This window comes from Meles meles, chromosome 3, assembly GCF_922984935.1.
Source record: "Meles meles chromosome 3, mMelMel3.1 paternal haplotype, whole genome shotgun sequence".
Taxonomy (NCBI): domain Eukaryota; kingdom Metazoa; phylum Chordata; class Mammalia; order Carnivora; family Mustelidae; genus Meles; species Meles meles.
This window is the reverse complement of record NC_060068.1, coordinates 151464524-151489425: the sequence shown is the minus strand read 5'-3', so window position 1 is coordinate 151489425 and position 24902 is coordinate 151464524. Positions and strand designations below refer to the sequence as shown.

At 44.0% G+C, this 24902-nt stretch overlaps 1 protein-coding gene across 1 annotated transcript in view; it reads right to left on the bottom strand.

Annotated features, from left to right (window-relative positions):
* Nucleotides 1-3807: 3807 nt before the first annotated feature.
* Nucleotides 3808-24902, bottom strand: part of MROH2B (maestro heat like repeat family member 2B) — a 64412-nt gene continuing 43317 nt past the window's right edge. Inside the window, exons 25-43 of the mRNA XM_046000670.1 lie at nt 24073-24208; nt 23884-23979; nt 23725-23793; nt 23527-23616; nt 23042-23162; nt 20778-20875; nt 18701-18853; nt 15872-16029; nt 14802-14928; nt 14041-14228; nt 12677-12817; nt 12161-12275; nt 11357-11503; nt 10717-10899; nt 6628-6783; nt 6176-6310; nt 5434-5536; nt 4361-4426; nt 3808-3914 (exon numbers count right to left, since the gene is read on the bottom strand). Coding sequence (XP_045856626.1) covers nt 3808-3914; nt 4361-4426; nt 5434-5536; nt 6176-6310; nt 6628-6783; nt 10717-10899; nt 11357-11503; nt 12161-12275; nt 12677-12817; nt 14041-14228; nt 14802-14928; nt 15872-16029; nt 18701-18853; nt 20778-20875; nt 23042-23162; nt 23527-23616; nt 23725-23793; nt 23884-23979; nt 24073-24208 — 2389 coding nt within the window. The remainder of the gene's footprint in view (nt 3915-4360; nt 4427-5433; nt 5537-6175; nt 6311-6627; nt 6784-10716; nt 10900-11356; nt 11504-12160; nt 12276-12676; nt 12818-14040; nt 14229-14801; nt 14929-15871; nt 16030-18700; nt 18854-20777; nt 20876-23041; nt 23163-23526; nt 23617-23724; nt 23794-23883; nt 23980-24072; nt 24209-24902) is intronic.

The following is a 24902-nucleotide window of genomic DNA, read 5'->3' as shown; positions in this document are numbered from 1 at the left end:
CCCTGGCTCTCACTGTTGGGTCAAAGGGCAAGAGTACTGAATTGCAAAACAAGTGCTTTTGAGCCCTCTAAAGAAGTACTAGCTCATTAAGCATTTCTAGCCTAAAGTAAACACGAGTTAAAAAACGATTATTTGTCTAAATAATAGTGAGGCAAGCAACAGGAGTGAGGAATCTGTCCATTTCTTCAGTGGCTCTTCAACATGCTTTTCCTCTGCAACTCAAATTTCCCTGAGACCTTCCAGAAGTGTTTCTCCCATGAGTGATATGCGTGTGTTTGAACCACAGAGAGGAACCTCTTGGAGGACTGACTGGCAAGAGAGGCTTCAAGGCAGGCTGGGGGCAACTCTGTGAGGGAGGGATTAATAGCAATAATTGTTGGGGGGGAGTGAAGAGATCTAAACTTTTCCTGCCGCAGAGCCTGTGGCTAGTGTGATGTGAGAGCAGTCAGGAAGGCTTTGATGTGTACTGCAAGGACTTTGAGGCAGCCACAACAGGAGTACCAGCTGCTGAGCTGGGATCTTCTGACTGGAGGAGGGAGGTCTGCGGGTTTGGGGGGTGGGGGCAGCTTCCTTCTCAGCCTCCCAAGGAGGGCAGCAGCATGCACAGGGCCAGGAATATGGCCCAAAGAGGTGGGAAAATCAGTTGACTTTAGATACCAATTGCTGAGTTTACATTAATATTTGTGAGTCTAATGATACATTTGTTCATGTTATTAATATTTATATGGCATAGGTAACATTTACTTAACCATGATCCTGGGCCAGGTTTCTAATTGCTTTACACATATATGAATACATTTAATCCCCACAACAGCACCTTGAAGTAGATATTATTATCCTAATTTTACAGATGCGGAAATTGAAGTACAAAGAGGTAGGTTAAATGGTTTCCCCCAAGTCACACAGCTTGTAAGGGCTGTTGTTGGCATGTGATAAAAATGTGTTGGGTAGGGGCACCTGGGTGGGTCACTGGGTTAAGCCTCTGCCTTCAGCTTAGGTGATGGTCTCAGGTTCCTAGAATCTAGCCCCGCACTGGGCTCTCTGCTCAGCAGGAAGCCTGCTTTCCCCTCTCTTTGCCTGCCTCTCTGCCTACTTGTGATCTCTCTCGCTGTCAAAGAAATAAATAAAATCTTTAAAAAAATGTGTTGGGTATTCTCATCAAGAGAGAATCCTTCTAAGATTAGGGTTTAGACAAATAAAGTTTCAGTGGCAATGTGGGTTTCACGTGGCTGTTCTACGGAGTTTCTTTTATTTTTAAGTTGAAGTACTGTTGACGCACAATGGTACTTTAGTTTCAGGGGTGCGACAGTGATTCAACAAGTCTATATGTTATGCTGTGCTTACTACAAGTGTAGCTCCCACCTGTCACCATGGGACACTATTACAATACTGCATTCTCCCTAATTTCTATCAGTCAGTGGTGAGGAAGGCTCTTCGTTGGATAATAGGAGGGATGGAGAGTAATAGTGGAAATATATAAATTAGACAGACACAGACAAGGTCTGTGTCAGTTGATTTATCCTCATTGTTGAGAACATCCTATAGTTCTGAAGTGCTCGGCTCAAATTCTCTTAGGACTCTTTGCCCCAAGTTTGGAAAATGTCTTGTGTAATACTGTAGCTACTAGCTACATATGGTTACTTAAACTTAAAATGTTAATTCCTCAGACAGAGTAGCTGCATTTCAAGATCTCAGTTGCCATGTGTGGTTAGTGGCTACCATATTAGTCAATGCAGATACAGAACGTATCCATCACTGCAGAAAGTTCTAGTGGGACAGTGCTATTTTGAAAGTCTTTTGACTTGAGATAACCTGCCAAAAGAGGCCGATGGAACCCATAGCTTTCACTTTCTTTTTCTTGTTCTGTTTCATATATGTTATGCTTGGGAATAGCTTCAGAGTCCATTAAGAATTTAATGAAAGCCATTACCCTGAAAATGCACCTACACAATTATACAGAAATTTGTATACAACTTTGGAGGTATCATGGACTCTTTGTGTAATAGTTACCCATTGGGGCACAGAAAATTACCCCAAAACTTAGTGGCTTAAAACAACAAAGGCTTATTATCTCATATAGTTTTGTGGTTCAAGAATTCCATAGTTCAGTTAAGTGATTCTGGCTCAGGACTCCCATTAGATTGAAGTAGGGTTGCCAGACTTAGCAAATAAAAATACAAGATGCTCAGTTAAATTTTAATTTGGGATAAACAATAAATTTTTTTCAGTGTAATAATCTCATACTTAACTAAAAAATATGCATGGTTCACCTGAAATTCAAATTTAATTGGGCCTTCTGTATTTTATCTCATAATCCAGTCATGTGTCAAAAGATGGCTTTCATCGTTTGAAGACTTTCAGACTAGGGGCTCATGGATCCATTTCCAAGATGAGCACATGAACATACCTAGCAAGTTAGCTCTGGTTGCTTGCAGGGGGCATCCATTCTTTGCCACACGGAGCTCTTTTTGGACTGCTTGACTGTTTCCCTCACATGACAGCTGGCTACTCCCAGAGTGATTCAAGAGCGTTCGATACCATTTATGACCTTACCTCGAAAGTCCACATTTTGTAATTTCTGAAATATTGTACTGATCACACAGGTTATTTCTATTCATTGCAGGAGAGAATTAGATGAATACCAGAGGCAGGAATCATGGGGGGCTATCTAAGAGACTGGCTTCATCCTCTGCAATTTATACATGGAATTCGTAGCCTATAAGTTCCATAACGGTAGGATTTTTGTTTATTTCCACCATAGTCATAGCCCTGGTGGCTATAAGGGTGCCCTATAAATTTTAAGCATTCAATTAATATTTGTTAAATTAATGAATAAATGGACTCAATTCATATTCTCGAACCTAAAAGATTCATTTGGTCCCTAGCAGGTCTTGTAGGAAAAAAAGGTGTTCCCCAAAGAGGTTGAGAATGAGGATGTTAAAATATAGGTAAGAGGAACTTATAAAGGAATGCGTCGGATTAACAATGTTGCTAATGAATGACGGTGATGGCGGTGGTATTCAACAAGGGCCAGCCCCTCTGTTGGAAGCTTCTCGTTATGTACATAATTTCACGTATGTGAACTTTCATGTAGGCATTGGGGGAAAGAGTGGGGAGTTATGATTCAAATGTGAGGAAGGTTAACACATCCATGTTCTTTCTCTTTCTCTCTCTCTCTCGCACACACACTCAAACACTCCCCTCTCCCCAAACACACCCATGCACACCTGCCATTCAGAGGAAGGAATGTTCTGGTATAACGATAGAAAGGAAACGATGAGATTTAATGCAATGTAGGAGTGGGTTTTTTGTAGAAAAAGCACCTGACAGAGTCTCGAACAGAAATTACAGCCTGAGAAAGAGCACACAGGTTAAAGTTTATCATAAGACTGCTTTTTAGAAAGTGAAGAGTGTGGGCAGTAATTCAAGGCTGGCAGAGATAATAAAGGACAGGACTATGTGTGGAAATAACCGTGGCCCTCTCCTGAATGGCAGAATTGTTTCAGCTTCTGTCATTTTTTGAGATCTGCTGGGACACAAGCGTCCCAAGATAGAAGGGTAACCTCCACAAAGCTGTGTGGTTGGCACCACGCAAATCACAGGTTATCGCTCAAGTGAATTTGTGGGATTTACGTTTTACTGATGTAAGTTGGCAGAGAGACCCTGGAGGGTAAGGAGTATACCATCACTTCAAGCTCCCCAGGCTAGGCACCATCTCTTTCCTCAAGATGCTGCCAGTTTGTAGGTTGTGAGGATGAAGACAGGAGTCAGTTGTAGAAAAAGCCTAGCTGTTTATTTCTTGATGGTTTACAGAAGGATGCTTAGCTCTTTACACCTTCTCAGGAGGGTCTGCAAGGCAGCTTCGGCTGCTCTCTGGACGCTGATGCAGGGGTCTTGCCGAAGTGCTTGGAGCCCTGAAACAGGATGAACGTGGAGTTCAGTGAACGAAAAAAGGCGAGGCTCAAGCTATGTCACAGCGTGAGGCTCCATGTCGAGCTCTATGTGGAGCTGGGGCCCCCAGGCTTACGTTCTATTCCAATGGGTAGGGTTTCACTCTGCAAGCTGGGAATCTATTTTAACAGTCAAATAGCAGGAGAGAAGATCTTGACCTAGTAATCAGTAGGTTTACAGGCAATCGGAAAACAACAGTCTGTTGGGAATGATACCTGCAAAGGGCTGGGGCTGGGGGCTGCTTTATTCTCGGGAGAAATTCTAGGATCTAGGGAACATCAGAGACAGTCATGAGGCACTAGGATTTTCAGTTTCTGGGCTAACAGGGAACTTGCTGCAGCAACAGCTTCTTTGTCTCAAAGATACGTCTTTCACAACATGCTGATCAGAAACTAGGGTTGGTACTCACGTGTGGTCAGTTGTTCTTTGTCTAATAACTGCACATATTGGTTGGTCAAATTGAGAACAATGGCATCTAAAATCAACAGGGGAAAAATACTAATTTCATTATAGAGGAAGAGGCCATGAAAAGCGTGTCTGGTCAGACTCTGCACCTGGTCAGAAGTCAAGTGGTCTGGCTAGTGAAGGAGCAAAATCTCTGATTCTTTTGTGACCCCAGGACAATGCCAGGGTGATGTCTCCTGGGTCTTGAGTGCCATGTCTGAAAGTGGTCCCTCACCCAACGTGTACTTGGGAAAGGTCACGCAGTGTCCTCCCAGGGGTTGCCAGTTGTCTCAGGGTTTCAAACATGCACAAGATAGGATCATTGTCTTCAGAAAGTTTACAGTAAAACTAGAGGGATCATTCATATGATCCAATAAGAAATCCTTAGGTTTTAACTCAGTCTTAAAGGTGGCCAAAAGAGTAGGTCTGCTCAAGGTAGACTGGATAAGTTGGAACAGGCGTCATGATAAAATTTAGAATTTCATAATAGAAGGATCCTCAGGGATTCACTTACGTTCCCCTTTTATTTCATAGATCAGACAAAGAGACAACACAGAGAGGTTAAATGAATTGTCCAGAATCATACAGCGGAGCCAAGATCTCCTGGTCTCCTCACCAACACATTTTCCACTGTGTCAGGTAGCTACTAAAGCTCTCGGCTTCAACTGAGCTTAGAAGGTTTACTATGGCTTATGCTAAGGGACGATGCAAAGGAAGCATTCAGGCATGGCAGCAGGCTCGGGGCAAAGACTTGGACAAAAGAAGGAGTGATGACTTGGAACTCGAAGAGCCATGAAGGAGGAGGGACTAATGGGAGGAGAAGGGATATTGGGAAATCAGAAGATGTTACAAGTTTTCATTTGCACAGGTTCCTTTGTGGGAAGCTATTCCAAGACACAAGACAAATTCCTTTCTTGCATTTTTTGATTGTTGTCATCCCAGTCATGCCCATGTTCATGGTGGAATAGTTTCCCGTTGAAGCAAGCCTAGATGGGAAGAAGCAGACTCACCTGAGTAGGGAGAGTGGAGTGCCCTCACCTGTGAGTTTGACAGCAGCACTCCGGATCATCTCCCAGTTGCTGCTGAAGAAGGTGAATGAGTGTGTGTGGAGGATCCACAGGATTTCCTGGTTTTTCTTTGCCTAAAAGAGATATATATTACAAAGAGAACAACTGGGAAGTGACCCATCATGAAATGTGGCATCTGGTAGGTCCTGCAAAAGGAAGCTAAAAGGCTATGAACACTCACATAGGCATTAATTATTCTACTGGAAGATGTCTTATGGTTATGGTTATGGTTATGGTTATCAGAAAAGCACCGAGGGACGCCTGGGGGGTGCGGTCAGTTAAGAGACTGACTCTTGGTTTCAGCTCAGGTCCTGATATCAGGGTCAAGGGATGGATCCCCATGTCAGGTTCTGTTATTCAGCACAGGGTCCAAGATTCTTTCTCCCCCTCGCTTTTCCCCTCCCTGCTGTGCTCTCTCTCTCTCTCTCAAATAAATATCAATCTTAAAAAGAAAAGAAGAGAAAGAGAAGAGAAGAAAAGGACTGGGCCTTGTGGGACTAATCAACAGGTGTATTCAGGAATCTCGGAGAACAGATCCCAGTCAGGACTTGGGGAAGAGAGGAGGGTAATGGGACAGGACACCAAGAATTGTTGGGATCCTTCCAAACCAGCTCTGACTGTGGCCACAGATCCCTTGCTGTGTTGTTTGCCTTTCTGGGATTCGCCTGGGTTCTGGGCTCTGCGTTTCCAGGCAGCATTGACAGCACACTCACCAGTTTCACGCAGAACTGCCTGTAGAAATCCCTGGCCCTTGGTAGATCCTGACCGTCAAGGAGATGATCTAACACCCCATAGAGTTCCTGAAGGCCCAGGAAAGGGATGCAGATGATCAGGACATCCCGGCAAGCCTAAGAAACAGAGCGTTCCAAGTCAAGGTCTATAAGGCTGGATCCTCTAAGGAAGGGAAGGATGCCGCCTAGTGGTGGGAGAGGGGCAATGGACACCAGTGATGCTTGGGGTTTAGAGTCAAGGCTGACACCTTCCCAGTTTCAATCTCTGACGGAGAGCAGGCAAGAAAGAACCTAGGGTTGAAGAAGCAGTCTTCAGGTTCGGTTGAGAGAGGTGGCCTCAGATCTGACTTCCGGAACAGCTAGACCAGACTTACTGGCACTTGTTGGCCATGGTGGGAGGAGGAGGTAAAGATGTCTGTGCTGAGGCTACTTACAGCTCCGATCTTGGGATTGGGATCCCAGAGGTGGAGAAGGAATGAAATCATGCTCTTTTTTATTTCTTCCGCAAAAAATATCTTCCACCTTCTTCCTGTGAGGGATGCCAGATTCTCAAATAAGAAGATGGCAGTCAGTCTCACATCATCCTGCTCCTGTGGTGACAGAGGCATGTCGTGGGTGAGTCCCCCCTCACAGGCCATTCCCAGCGAGTCCCTCCTCACACCCATCACCCAACCTGCCCTGTCCTACATCAGCAAAGGGAGGCTGCGACGAAGGTGCTGGTATGTTCTTGTCACAACCTCTACGTGCACCAAGAATGCCCCTCCATTCCTAGCAGCTCTGCGCTCCCACTGTGAGTTTAAACGACCACGGGTCTGGGGTTTAAGTGATGCTCTAGACCTGGAGATTTTGTTCCCGTCCTTGAGTAGCTACTAGGGAAACAGATCAGAGGAAGGGTAAACAGGGAGTTCTGGCGGCAAGAGGTTGGGGAGGGTTCCTGCTTATTGTGTATTTTATGCAAATTAGCATGACGGCATCACTGACCTGTCACTGACCTAGGATTCAGGGCTTCTAATCTAAATTGCCCAAGGCCCAGGGCTCTTGTCTAAGATCCCAAATACTTTTCAGTGGGGTTAAAGGCAGCTCAGAAATTTGGGCTCTGGGTCTCAGACACAGAGAATGAACAAACAAGTGCCTAGCCTGATGCTGGCCTATGTGAAATTCTGGAACTTTCTTGTTGTCCAGGATGATAGGGGTGATTTTTAAGAACCAAAGGGTGAGGTGGTGGAGAAAGATGGCCGCCTGTTATCCCAGACACTTTGCTGATACCGTTCAGAGTTCTAACAAGCACTGATGAGTTTGCTGGGGGTTTTTCTTTCCTTTTTTTTTTTTTTCCCCTTCTAGGTCTAGCAAACTAGTTTAAAATTCCCATGTAAAGGCCGAGGGATGAAGAGCGAAGTCATCCTGAGTAGCAGAATATTATTTTGGATTAGCAACAAACAAGAGCCAATGAAAAGCATTCCCAGGAATACTAGGAAAAGAAAAGAGAGTCGTATTGATTTTGATGACAAGGTAGAACGTGTCAGAAATGAGCACATAAACAGAAATGCCATAAAAAAGGAAGTTAATAAAGATTTTCCAGAAAAAAGTAAAGACGGCTGGTTGGGATAAAGCCAGAAAAGTTAAAAAAAAAATACAGGAGACATTGCCTCATATAATGGAAGCCATGGAAGTAGAAATGTTTAAATGTACTAGAAATGGGGTCAGGATATATTTTTAAAAGGTCCATTTATTTATTTTAAAGGACTATTTATTTATTTATCTGTGAGAGAGAGCATGAGTGCGCGAGAGTGGGGTAGGGGAGAGGGGAAGGGAGAGAGAAAGGGAGTGAATCTCAGACAGACTCCCTGTTGAGCATGAAGCCACATTCAGGGTTCAGTCTCAACGACCCTGAGATCATGACCTGAACCGAAATCAAGAGCTGGATGATTAACCAACTGAGCCACCAGACACCCCCATTTATTTATTTAGAAAAGATTTTATTTTTAAGGAATCTCCACATCCAAAGAGTTGCATGCTCTACTGACTAAGCCAGTCAGGTGCCCTAAAATGTCTCTTTTTATTTTATTTTATTTTTAAAAAATGATTTATTTATTTGGCAGATAGAGAGAGAGAGAGAAGCAGGATCTTTGCTGAGTAGGAGCCCTATATAGAGCTTGATCCCCGGACCCAGGATCATGACTTGAGGCTGAAGGCAGATGTTTAACTGGGCCACCCAGGCACCCCTACAGGTCTCTTTTTAAAAAAAGAAGACAAACCAATTATAAAACACAAAAAAGGTAGAAAGCTATTTACTTTTTTTCAAAATCTTTTAAATTTTTTGAAATCAAATGATAGGACCTAATGATAGGCCAAGGAATGGTAAGAAAAAGCAGAAAAGAGGCAGCGAACCGGTTGTGTGTTCTGGTAGCGATACTAGAGTTTAGTGTCCTTGTTTCGAGCTGAGAAAATGGAGTCACACACAGGAAGGTGACTTCGGGGTCAGGGCAGAGACAGGAGGGAACAGGGCCTGGTGCGTGGGGTGGCAGCCATATCTTCTGTTCTACCATTTCACTGAAGTGTCACCGTGTTCGAGAATTCCAAGAAAGTGCTTAAATATTGAAAGAAAGGGAGGACGGAAGAAACTTGGCAATTACAGAATTGCATGCTTAATCTATAGAAAACTCTTGGGGCAAAGTTTCATAAAGTATAGTTGAATTTATTTGTGGGAAGACAGCATCAGCAGAGAATGAATAGCATGTCATTACTAAGTCCTAAGTTTTTACCAAACTTCACTTTGATACAAATACGATGAAACTGATACCTTCTGAGGATGACAAAGTTCTAACCTAACAACCCGGCAAGACTTCAGTTTTTTTGTCTTCTGCATAAGATTGAGAAACATGATCTTGACCACAAAACTTGTAGGTGATTATTGGAGGCTCAGATCCAAGAGAACTCTCGTCACTGGATCCACAAGAACCCCAGGAAGCTAACAAACAGGGCAGGGAGGCTCTGTGGGGGTGACTTTAGACCTTTGTTGCCATCAATAATCTGTGTAACGAAGAAAAGAACATCTTTGTTATTTTACAGAAGATACTATGTTGAGTGGGAGCCACGTAAGCAGTTTTGAGGACCAGACGAGAATTAAAAGGAATGTTGATACTTTTGAGAAATTAGCTGGAAACCAGCAGAAAGCTGCTTTCAATGGCTGCGATTAGGTTAGGAACAAAATAACAAAAACTGAAAAATGCACACCTGCAGAATTATTGATTGTGGGCATATATTGCAGATTAAAATCTAGAGGCCTCCATGGTGAAAAAATTGCCACACAGTCAAGAAGAAAGGGCAAGATTTAAAAAAAAATAAAAATTGGAGTGAATAAATGGGAAAAAATCAGACCTGAGGGGTAATTTTTCTTGAGGTCGTATTCAGTGGTGTGCAGGCCACATGGAGAGACACAACACAGTGGCTGGCTTGTAAAATATTTAAAGAGCTGAAAAATTAGGTTTATGATGAATAATGGAGGAAATGAAGACTTTTCAGTCTGAAGACTGGAAGGTAGAAAGGTAATTTAATCAAGCCTTAATGTTGAAGAGGAGGAAACCAGCAGTTTTCCATCTCCTCTGACAACACAACATGAGGAAACAGGTTTCAGTCACAAAAATAGATATAAGTTGGAGGGGAAGTAGATTTTTACACTGATGACAATGAATAAACCAAAAAAAAAAAAAATCTAGTTTTCTGGAAGGCATGAAGGAAAATGACCTTCCTTTGTCGAGGGTCACTGACAGATCTTTTTTTTTGTTGTTTTGAAATTGATTTCTAGATTATTGACTAGATTGCGGGTTTTACAGAAGCTTTTTCTGTAAAAGGCCAGACAGTAAATAATTGAGACTTTGGGGGCCATATGGTTTCTGTAACAACTGATCAACTCCGCAGATGAAGTGTGAAAGCAGCCATAGACAACACGTCACCGAGGGGCATGGCTGTATGCATAAAACTTGATTTACGGAAAGATGCTCTGGGCAGGGTTTGGCCCTCGGGCTGTGGTGTATCCTGACTCCCAGATAAAATGAACCATACGAGCATTTGAACCTTTGAATCTTGGAAGTGGAGAAGAGCATTGGAGGTGACAAGTCCTTATATGGGCCCTGCTCTCTGTTGAGTACTGTCATAATCTGTGGGAATAAGGGAAGAGAGGAAAGGTACAAAAAGGGAATATTAAAGAGTGTATTTCCCTTATGGGCAAGTGGGGCTCAATTTTTCCGTCGGGGGAGGAAGCTGGGGAGTTTATCTGCAAGCTTGCGTTTCTTATTGCTTGAGGGTTCTCTCCTAACACGTCTGCTCCCCCCTGCTCAGAGGGATCATGAGTCCCCGGCCAGAGAAGACCCTCAGGCAGAGGCAGCCCAGGAAGGCAGCAGGGGACACACAGGGGAAGGCCGAGGAATCCAGATGGGACATGACATTGCCTGCTACATGCACTACCTGAACCTTCCTGTTCGCTTACTTCTAGGGAGGGAAGATTCCCGAACAGGCTCACTTACGTCTTCAAAGAAGGTTCTCGTTTGCAGCACTATCTCTTTGAAGTAGAAGCTCACGTCTCGGTCTGTGAGCAGCTCCAGGATCTTTTTTAGAGCCTTCAAGCTTTCACAGACAACTTCGGTGCGGGCCAAGTGATACAGGCCTCTGATGACAGATTCTAATATTATCTGCTTATGCTTCTTCACCTATTTTGAAATAAGGTCTCTTAATCTCAAAAACCGTTCTACGTGCAGGTGGACGAGGGTAGGGGGCTCCCGGGAAGGAAATTAGAATTCGGTTAGGGGGGGCGCCTGGGTGGCTCAGTGGGTTAAGCCGCTGCCTTCGGCTCAGGTCATGATCTCGGGGTCTTGGGATCGAGTCCCGCATCGGGCTCTCTGCTCGGCAGGGAACCTGCTTCCCTCTCTCTCTCTCTGCCTGCCTCTCTATCTACTTGTGATCTCTCTGTCAAATAAATAAATAAAATCTTTAAAAAAAAAAAAAAAAAAGAATTCGGTTAGGGTCCCAGTTTCTTCTACCCGAGAGACAACACTGTAACAATATATTGGGATTTTTACTGAATTTCTAGGTAACCATGAGGAATGGGTTAGTTAATCATGATCTTAAACTCTACTTAAGTGGCCCCCAGCCCCATGTTCCTTTTACCTTGTGAGGGGCTCCAGAAGCTGTATTACCAAGTCCTCGGATGGCCATTTGCCTCAGCGTGGCGTTGGAGTCCCAGGCGCTCTGGTCCATGAGGATCAGCACTTCCCGTAGATTCCCGTGCTTCCAAAGCATGGGTTCCTTCACGAGCTGAAAACAGCCACTTCGTCCCTTTAGTGGAGGGAGTGGCCTCCCTCCAAGACAGTGACAAGTGCATCGCAACTACAGGGAAAAAGTGGGGTCCACCCACTCATGGAGGGGAGGAGGGAGCCCCCGGGTCAATCAGCAAGTGTTGCAGAAACTACTCTGTAGGTGTGAGCAGCTCATGGGTCAAGGCTACGTGGTGACAAGAACCACGATACCTGGTTAAGAAGAGGTTTTCTAATCTAATGGAAAAATGGGAAAACGGGAGTTACTGACTGTGTTCCTTCTCTGGGTTGGCTGGGACAACTTTTGTGCCAAGGTGTGAGGTGACGATAATATGCCTATTGAGTACTTTCTGTTTTGTCTCTGGCATAGTTAATTCTCCAGGCTTCTCTGTCCTGGGAGGGTTGGTTTCTGCAGACCTGAGCAATGGAAGAGATTGGGGGAGGGTTCTTTTTCTTTTCTTTCTTTCTTTTTTTTTTCTCTCTCAGTCCCTGCTTGGGCACCATATTTCTGGCAGTGGCTGGATCTCTCGACCCCCAAAGCTTCCCTGAAGGGCCCTCATCTGTGGTTCGAGCTCCCCCTGAACTCTTGACCCTGAGAGAGCTGCCCCAAGGGGACCCAGAGGGTCTGCCGAGCAGGAGCGCGGCTACCCTCTCTTGCCTCAGAGAAGAAAGCTGTGCCGGTGATGCGGTAGTTCTCCGAGGAGGAGGTCAGGGATGAGAACAGTTGCTCCATGATGTCCATCATGAGCCCACACTGCCACAGCGCCATGCTCCTAGAAAACGCAAGCCTCCGGTTGTAGCAGACACTTTTTTCTTTCTAAACAGTGGAGGAAATTTGGGTCTATTTCTCTCTCAGGAAAATAAATGATCTAAAAAGGGAGGTTGGATGAAAAAGCACGAATGCTTACATTGCAAATAGCTTATCCAAGTGCCCGATTCAGGTGCAGCTTTCCTAACACTGTTCCTGCATCGCTCTATTCTGGGGGGAGTGGTGGGATCTGGGCTGCTCCCACCGTCTCTTCCCACCTCCTTCTGCTTGTTCTTCCCTCTTTTTCCCTCCTGGACTATAAATCCTTACTGAGTCCTCTGCTCCCAGTGAAGCTGTCTCCACTGCATTTTTACTCGATTCTGAGTGTTCTCCTTCGTGCCCAGTTCTAGAAGGCCCGCCCATTACCTGGCCAGTGCGCACACTCCCACGTGGTGGGTACTGGGGCTGCTGAGGAGGGTCCATAAGTTGTCCCCCTCCTCAGATTCCTTGGCAAGACCTTCTGTCATGGCTTGGGCTTGCACACACTTCAGAGTCACCGTCGAGAGCCTGAAGGAGACTTACAAAAGTAAGCCAACCCCACGCAGGGAATCGTGAGTCCCTAAGTTCGCTCTGTCTGTTCCCCACAAGGCTCCCTCACTCCTGGATGAAGGGACACTGTGAAAGGGGGAAAACCCACTGCCCAATCTCACACTTTAATTTGGGGTCAGAGGGGACATGGAGGCGATCTGAACGAGTAAGGAAAATGCCACAGAAACTCGTTAACTTCTCATGAGAAAAGAAAGCCCCAAGGGTGGAAAGGGCAAACTCCTCTCTCTTTTTTAAAAAAATTAAATTAAATTAAATTTGTTTTATTTAATTAAATTTATTTTTATTTTTTTATAAACATATAATGTATTTTTATCCCCAGGGGTACAGTTCTGTGAATCGCTAGGTTTACACACTTCACAGCACTCACCATAGCACACACCCTCCCCAAACTCCTCTCTTTTGAGGATTCTAAAACAGCCTGCTGGAACCAGGCAGCCTCTTGCCCTGGATGGTGTGTTGCGACCAGAGGCTGGTTGTACTGGAGTCAGCCCGGTACAGGCATGGATGGGAGCACAGTCCTTTATCTTACTGTCCCTGTAGTGAAGTGACATCTATTAATGGAACTGTGTGTGCTGGGCCTCGATGCTGCTTGGAATGTCTTTCAAAAGGTTGATTTGACACCAGGATAAAAAGTTATGCAACAGGACAGGGAAACAGAGCCTTGCACTAGAGGATAAAAATCTATACCTAATCACTCTAAAAGAGCTCTTTGAATAAATATATAGCAAACATTTGCAAGTATAAGAAAGCATGGGTTCGTGGCTTGGTTGGGATTCTTTCTTTTTCAATAATACACAAAATCATTTTGCTTCCTTCCATGGGTGATGTCTTCAGTTGGATAAAATACGGTGTCGATTTTTATTTTTCTCCTTTTCTTGGTGGCCTTGGATATTATGGAATCCCGGCTTTCCTTGAAGGGTCTCCATGAGAGAAAACAAGGGAGATGGAGCTCTATGGAAGCACTCAGATCTGCCATTCGTTGTTCTGGGATGGTTCTGGGCAGCAACATGGGGGCCCGGCTCAGGGAAGAAGAGCACAAGGGCTCAAGGTCAGTGGAGGCTTGTTTCCTCCTGAGTGGTGGAGGTCATAGCAGATGGTATATGGGCCTTGACTTCCAGAGCCCCTTGTCTAGTGTCTGGGACCCAGGTAGCTGGGGAGGGCCCTCTGGCCCGGCCACGTACCTGCAGGGGTCTGCGGTCTGCTGCCTTTCTCCCTCCTGCATTACCCGCCGCCTGTGGCTCCAGGTGGAAATGGGCATTGTCTGGCCCAGCGTGCAGCTGACCAGCTTCAGGAGAAGAGTGAACAGCTCCGGGTACAAGCTGGTGATGGGGGTGCCTGTTGATACCACTTCATACATAGCACAGGCCACCTGAGGGGAGAGAGGAACCCGCAGTCAAGCAGGCTCCTTTCCTCCCAGAACATCTCCCTGGCCTGATTTTCAAGTTTGTTTTCTCCCCAGAGGATTGCTCTCCAGGTTGACCACACTCATTGTGAAAACAAAGCAAAGCAGGAGTGAAACAAGAATAAAAACAGCCAGAGAAGGGAGGATGTATTTGTCTGGAAACTTCTCAACTCAGAATGTCTTTCTCTCTCAGGACTGCCATGTTGGTCAGCTCCAAGTTCCAGGGGGCCACAGTCAGGTTAAATGAAACCTTTTCCAACATTGAGGCCTTTCAAAAGGGTGCTTTTTGGATATCTTGAAGACAAATTTGGAAATAAAGATACATGGATTTTCTTGGAGATGATGAGAAATTTGGTCCCAGAAGGGACAACCACAGACAAAATTAGGGCCATGCTTGTCCAATTTTAAGATGGAGTTGATTTAAAATCAGGGTATGAGAGGGGAAGAAGTGTGATTAGTGCTACAATCACCAAGCTCCAGATGGGGGCAGACCATGGAGCGGGACGCTATACCAGGCGTGTGATGGGTTGTCCGACTCACTGAAATCGCTTCCGTCCCGGCCATGTCATCTTCTAATTCATTCTCAAGTTTGTCTGTTAAGGCTCTCAAGAGTTTACCACTGGAGGCTATGTTCTCAGCCAGAGCCTTCCACAGTGTCTTTGTGTCCCTAGGGTGGTAAGGCAGGAAGCTGATAAGAAACAACTCTTTGGAATATGAGCTTTTCCATCTGTTCCCCTCTAAAACTACAGTATGACTAATCAAAATTTCAAGGGACAAATGGAGATGCTAACATGCCTAGAGATAAGAAGGATGTGTTCTTTAACAGTCCAGTATTCTGGATGTGTGTGACTGAGGTTTGTTGATAGACGTCTGTTAAAGCAGAAACCTCTCAGCTAGGTGTATTCTAGGTGACCAGAAAGAGGAGAAATACTCTTTTTCTAATATTCATTTATTCCTACAGTGTATTTTTATTTTTATTTTTTTTAAAGATTTTATTTATTTATTTGACAGAGAGAGATCACAAGTAGATAGAGAGGCAGGCAGAGAGAGAGAGAGAGAGGGAAGCAGCTCCCTGCTGAGCAGAGAGTCCGATGTGGGACTCGATCCCAGGACCCCGAGATCATGACCTGAGCCGAAGGCAGTGGCTTAACCCACCGAGCCACCCAGGTGCCCCTCTAGTATATTTTTTTAAAAAAAATCTCATCATTTAATGAGGATATGTATATGAAAAACACTTGGGGGCGCCTGGGTGGCTCAGTGGGTTAAAGCCGCTGCCTTCGGCTCAGGTCATGATCCTGGGGTCCTGGGATCGAGTCCCGCATTGGGCTCTCTGCTCAGCAGGAAGCCTGCTTTCTCCTCTCTCTCTGCCTGCTGCTCTGCCTGCTTATGATCTCTGTCTGTCAAATAAATAAATAAAATATTAAAAAAAAAACACTTGGAAAAAACATGCCTGTGATTCAAACACCGTTTTTGAAATGATTATTTAGGTGAGAACTTCTCAACCTTTGTTTTTGCTTTCCTTCTCTTAAACCACAAATTCCACAAATTGATCCTCAATGCAGATCAGCCCTTTCTGGGAGAACAGAGCAGCTCAGTTAGTTAGCATCTACCTGTCGAAGGGCAGAGGTTTCTGTAAAAGGTTGGCGACGACTGCCTCCATGTGAAAGCTGGCGATCTGAGAGACGGCTTCCAGCATGAACTGGAAACTTTCCTCCTTTTGCCTGAGGACTGGCATGTGATGGTAAATCATGATCAAGATCTCCAACAGCTGAAGGAAAAAAAAAACCCAAATCAAACAGGAAGTTGCCATTTTTTCCTCTACATGAGTGGCTCAGGACACATGTAGTCAGTGTATTATTCATGGGTGGTTGATGAATTATAAACCAGGTGAAAATAATCATCAATTCTATGCGTGGCTTGTCTCTTACTCAGGGGGGTTGTAGCTATATTGGGTATTTATTCTTAAATCGATGTAGTAAATACTTAGTGAAAGGTTCCATTAGGTCAAATATTGTGCTAGGCATCGTGGGGAATTTACCAAAGATGAGTAAGATGTGGCCCTTTCTCAGAAGGAATCAATTTTCTAATAAAGAATGTTAGTGGGGCACCTGTGTGGCTCAGTGGGTTAAAGCCTCTGCCTTTGGCTCAGGTCATGATCCCAGGGTCCTGGGATCAAGCCGCACATCAGACTCTCTGCTCAGCAGGGAGCCTCCTTCCCCCCCTCTCTCTGCCTGCCTCTCAGCCTACTTGTGATCTCTGTGTGTCAAATAAATAAATAATCTTAAAAAAAAAAAAAAGAATGTTAGCCATACACTCGAAGGTCTGCGCACAAGGCAGCATATGGCAAGTGATCTACGGGAGATTCACTGGACTGATAGGGGAATTCAGAAGTAGCTGAGGTCACTGGGGAGGGACATTCGGTCTCAATCTTGAAGGATAAACAACAATTTTGAAAGGCAAGGTGGACCGGGGCTAATAATACATTATATGTTAATAAAAAATAAAAAATTAATGAAAAAAGACAAGGTGGAGATGGAAGGGGAAAGTCATTCTCATAGGAAGAGGATAAAGATGTAAAATAAAAAAGCATGAGAATGGATGAAGCATGGAAGATTTTTAGAGCAGAGAAACTATTCTGTATGTTAATGCAATGCTGTATACATGCAATTATGCATTTGTCAAGGCCAACAGTGAACCTTAGCGGAAACTATGGACTTGGGGAGACAATGATGTGTCAATGTAGGTCCACTGATTGTAACACATGGACTACATTTGTAGTGTATTACAAATTACAAATCACATTTGTAATGTAGTACAAACGGACCACATTTGTGGGGTACTGATAGTGAGGGAGGGGGCATGTGTGTGGGGAGAGGAGGTATATGGCTGTCTGCTCAATTTTGCTGTGAACTGAAAAATGCTCTTAAAAAAAATCTATGTAACAAAATAACAGGAGAGCGCAGAACCGAGCAAATATGGCAAAGACTTCTGGAACAGGAGAATGGTCCAGTTTGGAATGCAGAGAAAATGAGGGTGATAAAAGAAGATAATTTGATAGAAAATATGAAGTCAGATCCTAGAGAACACTGATGGTCTCCCTTCCAAATTTGCATGTTAATCTGCGCGCCGTAGGAAATGATGTTATACATTTGGATTTTAGCTGTGGAGGACAGCAAGTCTTTCAGCTAAAGGAACTTTGCTTCGAGCAGATACTCCTCTTATTTATTTTGGATAGACATTTTTAGGATAAACATAACATTTCCCCTGAATTATAATTCCTTAAACAAATATCTGGCAAGTATGATTGCGACAGAGTCCCATTTCAATGATGTTAGGAGAGGATTTATATCTCTATTTTTCCCTTTTCGTGCTGAACACACAAATACAATGACATTCCAGATTTATAAGCCTTTGATTCTCTCATGCCTAGCCTAGTGCCTGCCATAGTATGCACTCAATAAATGTTTCTGGGGGCGCCTGGGTAGCTTAGTCAGTTGGGGGTCCGACTCCTGGTTTCAGTTCAGGTCATGATCTCAGGGTCGTGGGATCGAGACCCACATTGTGCTCTGTGCCTAGAGGGGAGTCTGCGTGGGGATTCTCTCCCTCTGCTCTCCCCCGACTTGTGTGCTCTTTCTCTCTGAAATAAATAAATCTTTAAAAAAATGTTTTTGAAAAAACTGATTGGAGAGTAATTAACACAGAAATTATTTCTAAAGATCATATGTTAGAGAATTCTTTAATTTAAGGTGACCGACCCTGGGATATGGGGACCATACATTTCAACTATTCCCCTTGAGATGAATTTCATTCTTCCTCTTTATTAATCTTTGAATTACTTGAATTCTGCTCTGACCTCAAGAGAGAGGATAGAGCATCTCCATTTGGAGCTTTTAATCAAGCTTTGTGACCTCAAGTCTTCTTCACACTGCCTAACTCTCCAGCTGGGAGCAAGTATTGAGGACTTTCCCCCAGTAAGCTCTCTGATGACAGCCTTCCTTACTAGAAAACCAACCCTAAAGTTCTGTGGAAGAGCAGCTTGAGGAGTGGCAGTGGGATTAGGAACTCTACTGACCCTTCGTGGTCATCCCCAAGGGAATTCACAAGGTCATCGTTGTCCTTAGGATCTAACAATCCAGATTTCCAGAACCCAAATGCCCTTGTTCAGAGCTGCTTGTCTCTGGCCAGAGAATGACAGTTGGGCAAGTTTTTTTTTTTTTTTTTTTTAAGTCACAGACTAGAGAGACGATTGAAACAGATTGAGGCAGGCACTCAACACCAGCCAGCTTGTTAGTACACAACTTGGGTCTCTGTGGAAGACTCCGAGGCCGTGTGTACTCTTGCCTGTTGTCCAGCAGAAGGCAAACTGAGAAGTGACCACCAACATGGCATTTCAGAAGTGTTAGAGGTCAGTTCTGTGGTCAAACTGGCTGGCAATTCACCTGTTCTTCCAAAGCGGCTCCCTGCTCCTTTAGGACCGTGATCATCCATATGCCACAGGCCTGGGTACAGGTGGAGTTCAGGCTCTCCAGACCATCCAGGGTTTCCTCCAGGAACAGTAGGATTTCTTCAACTGGGATGAGTTTGCTGACAATCTGAGAATGTACCCAGAAAGATTCATGTTATCAACCACCTCTACATACACTAATTCAACATGCTGCTACTGTTTTAGGAGATTGGTAGAAACCACTGGAATTTCCAAACAGCTAACCCATGACTAGGGCATAGAACCTACAGAAAATACAAAAACAAACAGACATTAGCCTGCAACTCTAGGCAGACTTTTCCTAGAGTTGCCCTTTTATCATTTTATATTTATTGCATCCTAAGACTACCGAGGCAATTTCTTCTCCAGACTTCGAAGTTATAGTGTACTCCACAAGGGAAAAATAATGTATATGGTTCATAATACAATTTATATGATATAAATTACTTTCACATACATTTCATGTATCACAGAGATATGTCTTGCATCTACCAGAATAGCTAAGCCTTGAGAATTTAGGAAAATTGATCACCATGTACTAAGTGCCATATTCAATACTAGGCAGATCACAACATCCATGTAAGTATGCATTATTATGAGTTCTGTCTTTTGCTCTTCCATGTTTCAAAATTAAGAGTAGTCAACAAAAGGTGCGGAAAATAAAAACTTGGCAATTTTGGTCTCTAAGTACAAGAAACTTACAGAAAGGGTGATAGCAGTATGTGAGTGAGTGTGTGTGTGTGTGTGTGTGTGTGTGTGTGTGTGTGTACACGTGCTAACGAAAAGGCAGGCAGGGAGGTGAAAAGTTGGCAGTTTGAATGAATTCCAGGGACATTGTCTGGGGCTTTAACTAAGCAAGATGGTCATGATGATGAGTTTGTAGGTATGAAAACATTGCTATTCACAACTGACTTCCTTCTGCATTAAGTGGTCTGATGACTGATATTTGGTTGAACAGTTCTTGGAAGGAAATTAATCCCTTTTCATGTCTCAACCAGTTTCTGAGTCATTTTGATTCCAGGATCAAAGGACTAGACTGCCACATGTGTTCTATGTAACGCCAAATGCTTGCCTGGGCTCCAAACTCAAAGGTTATCTGTTTTGTTTTGTTTTTGTTTTTGTTTTGTTTTATTGTTTTTGTTATTGTTTTCCCCTCACATTGGGAAGGATGATGGTTTAGGAAGAAAGGAAGGAGCTGGGCTCATGTTTTTGAGCACCTACTATGCATCAGACACTTTCTTAGGCATTTGACCCCCAACTGGCTTCTCTCCCTTATTCTGGTCACCTTCTTATCATCTCTGCTGCTGCCTCCTTAGTCTAAGCCACATAATCTCACACCTGGATTCTTGTAGTTTCCTCCAAACTGACCTCATTAATTTCACTCTTGCTGGACCTGTATCATAGTCGGAACATTAATAGCCAGATGACCCTTTGGAAATACAAGTCTGATCATGTTCCTTCTTGCAGAAACACCATGGGTTCAGAAGGGGCTTTTATAAATTAGTAAGAGACACCCTGTCTTCAAGACAGTTCACTTCTCTCTGTAAGTACATGGTCATAATGACTGAGGGCAGGCCTTTTGTCTTTTTCTATTCTTAGAGGCTAGAACGAAGTCTGGCACATGGTAGGTGTAGAGGGCCTAGTAGGTGAATGAATAAATGATTAAGTAAATGAATGACTTCATTGACCAATCCTCAGAACAACTCTGAGAGGTAGGTTATGCATTTTTTTTTTTTTTAATGAGGAGAATGGGCTTCAAGCAAGTGCACACAGCATCATCTGATAGACCCCAAAGCCCTTGTACCTTTCACTCCACCACACTGCCTCCTTCATCCTGAAGACGGATGCTTGGTTCATAGATTTTCTCAGAGTATGAAATGATCAGTAGCAGGTGTAGACTAGGCACATGGCCCCAGGGACAAGCAATGGCTAGACCTCGCTCTCCTTGGTAGTGGGGCATCCACAGCCTACTCATTTGGAAATCAACCCAGAATCATCTTACCATCCCTTGGTCAGTCCTCCGTATCTATTACCTTCGCTATTTTAGAAGAAATCTTGATCTGGGCCTGCACGTCATCACACTGCAGCCCTTCCTGCAGACTCTGCAGTCTTTCCACCTCTGGGTAAGTGCCTAAAATCCACAAGGGGGAACAGATGCAAGAGTTCAAAGACCTGATAGGGTTAAAGAGGTTGGCTCTACTTTGATATGACCCTAATTCCGCTGCTGGATGCTTTTAACAAATGCACGAAAGCCTGTCTGATGAAAGGCTGGGCATAAGAGCAAACACATATTGAGTAGTTTCTACTTGCTGGTACCGGGCTAAATCCTCTGCATACCATGATCTCATTATTACTCATAAACATTATCTGAGGTAGACGCTCCTGATTTTGCAGACAAAAAAGCTGAGGCTGAGAGCTATAAAGCCATTTGGCTACAGCTATCCAGAGACTAAAAATAGGAGAGTCCGAATTTGAAGGCTAGTCTGCCTAACACCAATGCCTAGGCTCTCACTGTTCTGCTATACTGCTGTCTCTGTTGGAGTTCCCTTTCACAGTAAGCGATTCCGGGAAAATGGAAGTGGGAAGGTAACTATTGCAATAAGAACATCAGCAACGTTGTAACTGATTTTAGAAACTAATTTATAAACTCAGACCTAAACAGTAACAATTTTCTCTTTGTTGTTTGAATGGAGGGTCACCGTGGAAACTAACACCTGAACCCTTCTGTGGAAGGCAGCCCAGCCCAGTAGAGCATACATGGTCTTGGCAGTCAGAGAGACCAGTGTTCACAACTCTACTCTCTGCTCTACTACTTTCTGGAGCTGGTAAATTTCTTACCCTCAGCTCACTCATCTGAAAACCGATTTTTAAATGGGTATTTAATTTAGCATCACACTAGTTACTTGTATTCAGCAGATATTTAATAATCAGACCCTCTGCCATGCTCTTTGATCCATCAAGGAAAAGAGTTAAAATAAATAATGAAGTATGGGATTTCTTATTAACAAAGAATATTTGAGAACCCGAATTTTGCATGTTTCGGGAAATTTTGCATGTTTCAGGAAAATAAAGGATGCTAAAGGAAGAGTAGGTAGAGCAAGAATTGAATTGAAATTCCTCTCTTCCTCTGAAGTTCCTCCCTGGCACATTTCTTCTCTTACTAGGATGGCCTTACTCATTTTTTATTTTCTGCCTTGGTGCAAGCATATATCCTTAATGAATTATCTTCCCATATCCCAAAGAACTTTCATTCCCATTTTCACTCTGCTGAATAGTTTTTTTTTTTCCTTTTCTTTTCAACCAACTAACCAACCACTCCCACCCCCTCAACCAAATCCCACCTTTTGGCGTTAATATACTTTTCTTTATTTTTAAACTTTTTTTTTTTTTTAGAGGATTTTATTGATTTGACAGAGAGAGACACAGTGAGAGAGGGAACACAAGCAGGGGGAGTGGGAGAGGCAGAAGCAGTCTTCCCGCTGAGCAGGAAGCCCACTGCGATCCCAGGACCCCAAGATCACGACCTGAGCCGAAGGCTCAGGTGCCCCTAATATACTTTTCTTATGTGAATTTTAGAATTGTAATATCTCTGCGCTTCCAGCATCAGAGAAGTGGTTGACACATGGAAAGAACTTAATAAGCATCTTCTGAATACCTAAAAGAAAGAGGAGTGGAACACAGGTGTGAAATGGCACTAAGCCTAGACCAGTGTTCCTGGCAGTGCCTGGGCTGCACAGAAATGCACATGCGCCCTGTGGGGCCATTTTCGGGGAAGCATCTTCTGATTTAACTGGGACCAAGGCCCTGATTTGTCAGTTTCAGCCCGAGACTGAGGTTTTAAAATTCCTTACATTTCCTGATATTGTCACTCCACATATACTTGGAGAATAGATGAGGTCCTGTTCTGGAAGCTGGAAAAACCTCCACAGGTTTGTCCTTCTTAGAGGACTTTGAGAATCACTTAGCATCGTAATAATAGTGCGGTTTCCTCCTGAAGAAATCCACGTGATAGAGGAAGCACTGCTGTACTCCCAAGTGCTCAGTGATTTAAATCACAACAGTTTTTTACCTATCTCAATGGACTTTAATGAAGTTTTGGTGTTATTATCTTTATTTTTAAAAATAGAAAAACAGAGCCGTTGGAGAAAAAAGATCCAAAAGAGACACAAATTCTGTGGCATAATTAAGGCATTGGAACACAGAAATGGCTGACCTGGGGAGAGAGACAAGGAGAAAAACCGAGAACAAAAGAAAACAGGTATCTTCTCTTCATTTGTGTTTCTCATCTTTCCCTCACCTTTTATACAGAACAGACCAATAGTGGAGCTAGCAGCTGCTTGACGGATGGTGGGCAGGGTGTCACAGGAGTGAGGAGCCAGGAGGCCGAGGAGGGAGCCGATTTTAAAGTCTTCTGGTGCCTGCAGGATAAAGGAGACCCCCAGAGTGACGGGGTGGCTTGCCGACATCCCAGGATAGTCCCAACAACACTGGATGTGAAGTCCCTTGTTTTTCCCTGAAAGGTCCTTAGAATGAAATTGAATTGTGAACCTTCCCTTTGAGGGCACTGGAAAAGTGAGCCTGGGAGCTTGTAAAAGCAACCAAATAGTTTAATCCTGGTGTGCTTGCCACGCCCCCAGAGTTAGGAGTTTCCTTTTAGGTTCTTCTCTGGGAAGCACCCCATTGTGGGACTAGAGCTCCAGCATGCAGGGACTTTGGATTCCAGAACCCTCGAGACCCCTGTGTTTGCAAGCAATGGAATCTATTCGTTCCAGGATGACTTACCTCGATACCACCTGTCAGCACTTCTGCAGTGATCTGGAAGGCTCTTTCTCTTTCCCAATCTTTCTGTGAAACAAGCCACATTCGGAGAAGCTGTTGGTCAAAGAATAAATGTTCTTTCCTTAGTACTCGTCATAGTCACTCATTCCCATTCTTCTGCCTCTTGTGCTCACTCTGTCTCTTCTGAAACAGGGTGCTCACCTCCCACAAACAATTCTTAGGTGGACTGGCCCTATGTGATGGGTTAAATGGGTCAGGCTGGACATCTCCCTGTGAAGAGGATGAGGTAGATTCTGGAGGGCTGTTCTGCAGCACGGATGAGGGAATGTGGGAATCAGTTTGAGCCACGGCCCTACTCACATTGAACATTTCTTGGCAGTCCTCAGCTTTCACATTATCCCACATCATGGTCCTCAGCAGCCTTCCTAGGGCATCCATGGATCGTTCATAGAGGAACTGAAAGCCAATGTGAGCATGAGCGTCAGGCTGAGGCTGGAGGTAGCGTCCCACTGTAGCTCTCGAGTCTCCTCACGCCTCACCCCCACGTACACTGATGTGCTCCTTGTCCTTGTCTGTCTCGCCTTCATCTTTGAGTTTTTCCAGAGGTGGAAGGGGAAGCAGCCTGCGAATATTTTCTTCGAGAATATTTAGGTGGTCATTGAGTGGGAGCTGAGGTTTCAGTTTACTGAAATGAGAACCATGAGGAAGGATGGGTATTAAGATGACCAACAAAACGCAGCCCAGTAGAGTTCCCTGCCAACCACACCTGAGTGGTCAGATATGCTTGCTGACATGTTGGAATGTTGAGGGAAGTGGTGACAGAAGTAGGGAGAGGTTGGGGACATAGAATCAAACTGTACTGTTGTGCATAGTCAACACACCTCATTTCTAATTTTTTAGAGTAATAAACAAATCATCATTAGTGTTGTGTTACTTCACCCTTTATTATATGATCTGTGATAACATTAACCTACTTGTTTTTTCTAGTGCTCATGGGTTTCATGTGTGTGTGTGTGTTGGGGGAGATTCTAAGTTTGGATCAGTTTTATTAATTTCATATGATTTCTCATGTTATAAGTAGCATCACACATACTGAGTGTGCCTATAGTAAAGCGGCTGGACTCTTTCTCCCCTTCCTCTCCCTCCTTCCTCCCTTCCTTTCCTCCTTCCCTCCCTCCCTTTCATTCCTTCCTTCCTTCCTTCCTGCCTTATTCCTTTCTTTCAGTCATTTACTATAAACATCATGAGGATATGAACAAACTAGACATAACTTGGAAAAATGCAAATGTTTAATAAACATGAAAATCCCCATGTATTATTTAATAAATATAAATCAGGACAATACACTCCCACTTGTCAACTATCAAATTATTAAAGAA